This window comes from Corticium candelabrum, chromosome 7 (genome assembly GCF_963422355.1).
Source record: "Corticium candelabrum chromosome 7, ooCorCand1.1, whole genome shotgun sequence".
NCBI classification, from domain to species: Eukaryota; Metazoa; Porifera; class Homoscleromorpha; order Homosclerophorida; family Plakinidae; genus Corticium; species Corticium candelabrum.
In genome coordinates, this window is record NC_085091.1 from 6,414,538 (window position 1) to 6,420,537 (window position 6,000).

Sequence of the window (6,000 nt, forward strand, 5' to 3'; positions counted from 1 at the left end):
GCAGCTTTTGTGAATTGTATACATTAGGTGTGTCGTCTGACAGTTGCAAAGCTTGCCAATCAGGCTAAAGTTGATCAGTCATCATCTAGTGATAATGTGGCGAGGTTGACAACCCAGCTGCAGATAGAACGAAATCTGTCATCATCAACTGCACAAAAATATGAGCAATTAAAGGTACCCACTACCTCATTTCAACAAAATTTCCTCTACAATATATTCCCTGTGCTCTTTTGATCAGGTGAGTAGTGCAAAAATTTGTAGAGAGTTAGCAGAAGAAGGTACACATTTGAGATCGTTACATACATCTAGAGATCAAATTAACCAATGATTCCAAGATTCAGTTTAGACAAAGACTGGTGGTCGATTTATACAAATAGTTTTATACAGTAACAATGAAGATTATGCTTGTTCATTAAATCTAGTTTCAAATATTTAAACTGTGATTTGACTTACTGTCTGCAGCTTATGCTGTGCACATGACAGACACAATAATTATTGGTGTGGCTACGTGTCCCTAGAACTTGTCAATGTCTCAAAGTACTGTGGTGACACCTGCAGCACAATTTCTTCTCCAAACACCTCATTTGCCTGAGATCTTAGTCCCTGTTTGATCAATGCCTGAATCAGAATAGAACGACAAGCTCTAGCACCAACGTTGTCACTCCAATTCTCTAACATGGCTTGAGCTTGCACAAGAGGAGAAGCATGCTCACTCTTTATAGCTGCAATATTTCCTCTAACTTTAAACAATCCCACTGGTTCCAATGTCAAAGCAAACGCATGCCAGCAGCCTTGTATTTCTTTAGCAAGATGATTTAACTGGACTGATGTCACCTTGTCAGTTTTACAATTTACACCAAAACAATCATATTACAATACGTACTGTAGTAGTTTGCTCTTCTGTATATTCCTAATAAAACCATAACAATCACAATGGTTGCAGCAAATGTTAAATAATTCTCTTGATCAACACAAAATCAAGACATGCTGCTAGCCTGTATACCAATCTAAGGGCCAAATTATTGTAACCCAGCAATAACGGACAACCAACAGAGTGTCAACAACCACTTCAGCAAATGTCACTTTGGTAGCTAAACTCAGGTAGCTGTACAATCAAATTTACTTTTTACTATCAATTATATTGAGATTTAAGTCTCACAAGTTTGGTTTCATGTCTCAGTCTATAACTTGGTTAACATTACTACGTAGTAGGTCTCATTTAATCGTCTTAGAACTAATATGTACAAGCAACCCACACCAATATTAGGTATTAGGCTGACCTGGGAGTGGTGCAGGCACGTAAGCTTGCACACAAGCGACATCATTTCTGTATATTGCATTGAGAGCCTTAATCAGCTGTCCGATTGTAGCTTCACTAGGAGGTTTCATTTTGCACCATCGATTTAGCAGGAAAAGAGTAGGGCTCTTACTCTTCTCCCTCACTTTAATTTCATTGAGAGGTCTGACTAGAAGTTCCTTCCACAACCTTCTCCAGTCATCTTCCAAATCATCATCTTTATCTAAAAGTTCAGATACTTCAAACAAGCACCTTGCAACCGGTTCACCAATAAGGGGCTTCACTGGTGTTGAATAGCTTACTACAGTATGAAAGAACCTCTAATTAGTAGTTAGTACATCGTGAAATCTGTAATCATAACATATCAGCAGGTTGTTGTTGTGGTGACTGTGAAAGATGATGCAGTGGTGACATGACATCAGTTTGCTACATGAAAACACCAATTCAGATAGAGATAATATTACAATATGGAAGCTACTCACAAAGCACTCAAGTTGTAGATACCAAAGGTAGAGTCTGGTAGAAAGTTGAACTTCTGTTTTTGTCATACTACTGTACAGTGAATAATGACTACTTTGATATCTATCGAGAGAAATAAACTCAGCATTAGAAATGCTAGATATTGATGTCGATGCATTCTGTAGAAATCTGAGCCATAACTTGAGCCCAGCCATTCCCTACTGTTTTGCCTTGTCTACAATGTTCACAATCCACTCACGAACAGTACCACACACTTTGGAATTGGTAGGTGTGACTGTATATCTGACAAGATAGTCATTTGAAAGTTGTATCTGTTGAGAGCAAACTCCAGTCGATGACCAGGGTAAATGTGGAAGTAGCCCACATTGCGGTCAATAACTGCCAAGCGACGAAAACGTATACACAGAAGAGTCAGTACTCTATAGAATAATGGCTGTGTAATGCGGATGGGAGCAGATGACAAGATGAGAAGTAATAACTTCTGCTCGTCATTCATCTTGTCTGATTCAAGACCAACTGCATGCTCCAGAAGGCAAGGAACAAGACAAGCATGCCTCTCCAACACATCACGTTCTTCATTGCATGCCTGACCTTCTCTTTCTTCCTTCAGGCTTAGAAAATCATTGCAATCGCTTGCTTTGTCCGGATCCTCTTCTTCAATAACTGGATACTCGATCACACAGCAAATCATAATGGCTCATCAGTGACACAATGAGACGTTGAGCAGATCCTCCGGCATCTGATAAAAGATGTCTCACAAGTGACATTGTCATAATGCCTTTCTCTTTGCTGCGTTTTACATCATTCCAGAACATGGGAGGAACATCACCTTCCACGTGTATTGTGATCACTTTCTGCAGCTGTGATACAATTAAACCATTCCACATCTAACACGACTTCTTCTTTATCTCCACTCTTCAATGCCTTGGGATGATACATCAACACTGCGCGACTACTCAAATACTGCAGCAACACCAACAGCTCATTTTGATCTTTGATTCCACTAGCTTTCATGGCAAGCTGTAGTAATTCATCAACAGTTGTTGTTCTCTTTGTTGGATAAGAGTCTTTCACTTCTCTTACATTCTGTTCATATTGAGCCAGCTGATAGGCAATCTGTGATGTTGGGCCACCTTGTGAGCCACCTTCTCTGTTTTCTGACGAAGCAGAGTCACCTGTGGATCTACAACACCACTGTCTGGGTCTGTCACTGTGTTATCCACATAGAAGCACATCATATCTTTAGATGCCCATATGATGTTCTCTGCCAACTCTGTGCCCTCCAGTTTCTTCCTTATAAATGCATCCTGTTTCTCCATCATCCTTGGCTGCTCCTTTAACTTATCAACATGTGTTCCTACTAGAAACATGACAGGTGATCTGATTCCTACTTTCTCAAATATCATGATACGACGTGACTGATCACCTTCCATGATATGAACACCTGATACCCACTCTTTCAGTCGATCAAAATTTGTTTCGCCGTCAAACAAAGGAATGTGGACAATTTGTCCATCTTCTGAACGAAACTGAGATGGAGTCTTGCCATCCATTGGCTGACAAGCATCAAACACAACGTACATAAAACCAGCCTTTGACATAAACAAATGATGTGTGACATAGAACACATTCTGACCAGCATAGTCAAACACAGTAAGCATTATTTGTTTCTTTGCCTTTTGACAAGACTTTGTGTCTCTCAGACTTTTCGTAACACTTTCTTTTAAGTGTTGAGGTAAGTCTAAGAACGATTTGTCTAAGTGAGCAAACGGCGACGAAAACGCTTCATGAACTTCCTTCGCCCCATCCTTTTTATTGTGGCTAGGGTCTGTGTGTACTTGACAACCAAGAAACACCTTCAGGAGTTGAATGTCACCTACAGTATCCACACATCCCATACTACAATCAATCCTTTACTACACTGTGCTGCATCTAACACTGTTGATAGTCAATGTTTGCTGATATCAATTTCTATGTCAGTAAATACCACACCACTGTCGTTACAATGGAACTGAGTGCATACCTAGACTGTACATTTCAATTGTCTTGATCACGATCGCAAAACGACAACTACCTATACCAGGCCTATATACGTAATCTAAACTACTAGGAAGTTTGCACGTTTACTTCCATGACAGCTAGGGTTTCAACAAATACATATTGTCTAGGACTCGGCGTTTTAGTAGACGGTCTGAAAACTCCGTTGGACGTGTTACTCACGAACGCGAGGCGCCTACGGATACCGTACAACTAGTTCCTCAATAATTTTTAAATATTGTCCATGTCAATAATATAGCAATCGTGAAAACTCTAAAAACTCAGAAACTTGCTACTCTATTATAAATCAGTTTACTCAGTGAGGCGAATCTCACTGCTGATGATGTCAATTTCTTCTGCACGGAAGGGCCTGTGCTTTGCCGACCTGCAACCTCGGATGCATAGATTGCTGAACGGATCAGATTGAAAGATAGACGGCACGTGACGATTCTAAGGCCTCAGTGTAGGTCTTGTTTGTTTTGATTGATACTAATTCAGCTATTTTCTTGTAAAAAATTGACGCTCCTTTTTCCATTCCACCATTTGCTGCAAAAACTAGGAGTGTGAAAGTTGCATTCTCTGTCTCCCTCACACGTTCGCCATATTCCCGTTTTTTCTCATTTTCATGGGTTTTGTAGGCTGATGCCAGAGAAGTAGATTGCATGTTTGAACGCGCGTTCGGGTAGAAAACCCTTACATAAAAAATGCACTTTGGGAATGCTGCCATACTCCTCTAGCTGAAATTTCTAGGCGTGCGTCGTCATCAATAATACCTATTTTATGCTGGAAAGTTTCTACGTGCAAGGGCTGCAACTGAGATACAATAGCGACATTGTTGCATGTTTTTGTGAGGAGATCCGCCATGATATTTCTTACTTCGTTGTGGCGAAGTCTAGGGAAACCTCCTTTAGCTGAGGCAAATCATTGAATGGTCCACGTAGAAATTTTTTCCGCAGGAGCATTTGGACAGTACGTTGGGTAGATGCCAACCTTATTTCAAACATAGCGCATCCCGAAAGTCTCCCTTAGACAGGTGAAATCCGTGATCTTGCGATGGTAAAACTGTTAACCAACTTGATGAGCCCTCAGGCACTTCCCAACTCAATGCATCTCTGGAGTTTCGGAGAACAGTTGCTAGAAATGACTTGCTGACTTTCTTTTTAGGCAGCTAGCCTTTCAGCCCTAATGTTAGACTTCACCTTTTTGATGTTTGTTTTTCGTCTGAGAGCGCACTTTCTTGTTGAACTCTAGGACATGTGAGATGATCAGTTATTCTGCATGAAGCTGCATGCTGATGTTCACATAATTTGAAGAGATCGACAACATTTAGACCGCCAAGACGACATGGAAACACTAATAAGTCTCTTTCTTCCTTTGTCAAACTCCACTGCCCTGTCAATGACGGTAAACTTTTTCGAGATGGCTTCCTCTAGAGATTGAAACAGGTGTGAAATACTCTCAATTGTTCTCATCACATATAACCAAAGACACGACAGACCGTGAGTGAAAGCACAGGAAGCAACATGAGGTTGACTGCGCGCAATGTCAGGGAGACGTATTACTTGCTCAACCCATTCATCAACTTTACCTTCACAAATACTTCCACATAAGAAGAATGACCAAGAGCCGCTCCCAGATGGCGCTGGCCTTTGTTGTTATCTGTATACCGGTACCTTCAAGGGAGGCAACTGCCTGGGATTGCGCACTCTCCTTCACAATCAGCCATGTTTACTCACATGCTTTGAGTAAACGGCCTCTAGCTAGCATCCTGCTTTTATTACCCAGAGAGCTCTTCAAAGGCCTTAATTAAAACACAAGATCCCTCTATAGTTACCATTCTTGTTAATTTCGCGTAGTTTACTGGCAAGATAACTGAGAGCTACGGAGGCAATTGACGATATTTGGAGGCGGAGCTTCTAATCCCACGTTCACACTAGAGACTTCAGAACCGTGCTAGGTATAGTTGAAAGCGATCTTGATGGCCAAAGTCAGCACTGTAACAAGGTAGCTTGACATCACTAGAGTGACGTCATAGTAGTAGTGTGTTCTACCAGTTCGTAAGCCGGACACAGTTGTTAGCGCGTAGTCTTGTTCAGTTGTGTTACAGCTGCAGCTTCGGATCCAGGAATTTTTGAAAGAGGGGTTCACCGTTAGCAGTTATCTAGAGCATTACTAATTTTCTCTTT

General features: G+C 41.0%; 1 protein-coding gene across 1 annotated transcript; it reads right to left on the reverse strand.

Moving 5' to 3' along the window:
• Positions 1-1,662: 1,662 nt before the first annotated feature.
• LOC134182686 (uncharacterized) lies at positions 1,663-3,438 on the reverse strand. Its single transcript, XM_062650115.1, has 2 exons — positions 1,780-3,438; positions 1,663-1,723 (listed from the first exon to the last, which is right to left on the reverse strand). The coding sequence occupies exon 1, from the start codon at positions 3,436-3,438 to the stop codon at positions 2,857-2,859; it is 582 nt and encodes a 193-aa protein (XP_062506099.1). The 3' UTR covers positions 1,663-1,723; positions 1,780-2,856.
• Between the last annotated feature and the right edge of the window lie 2,562 nt (positions 3,439-6,000).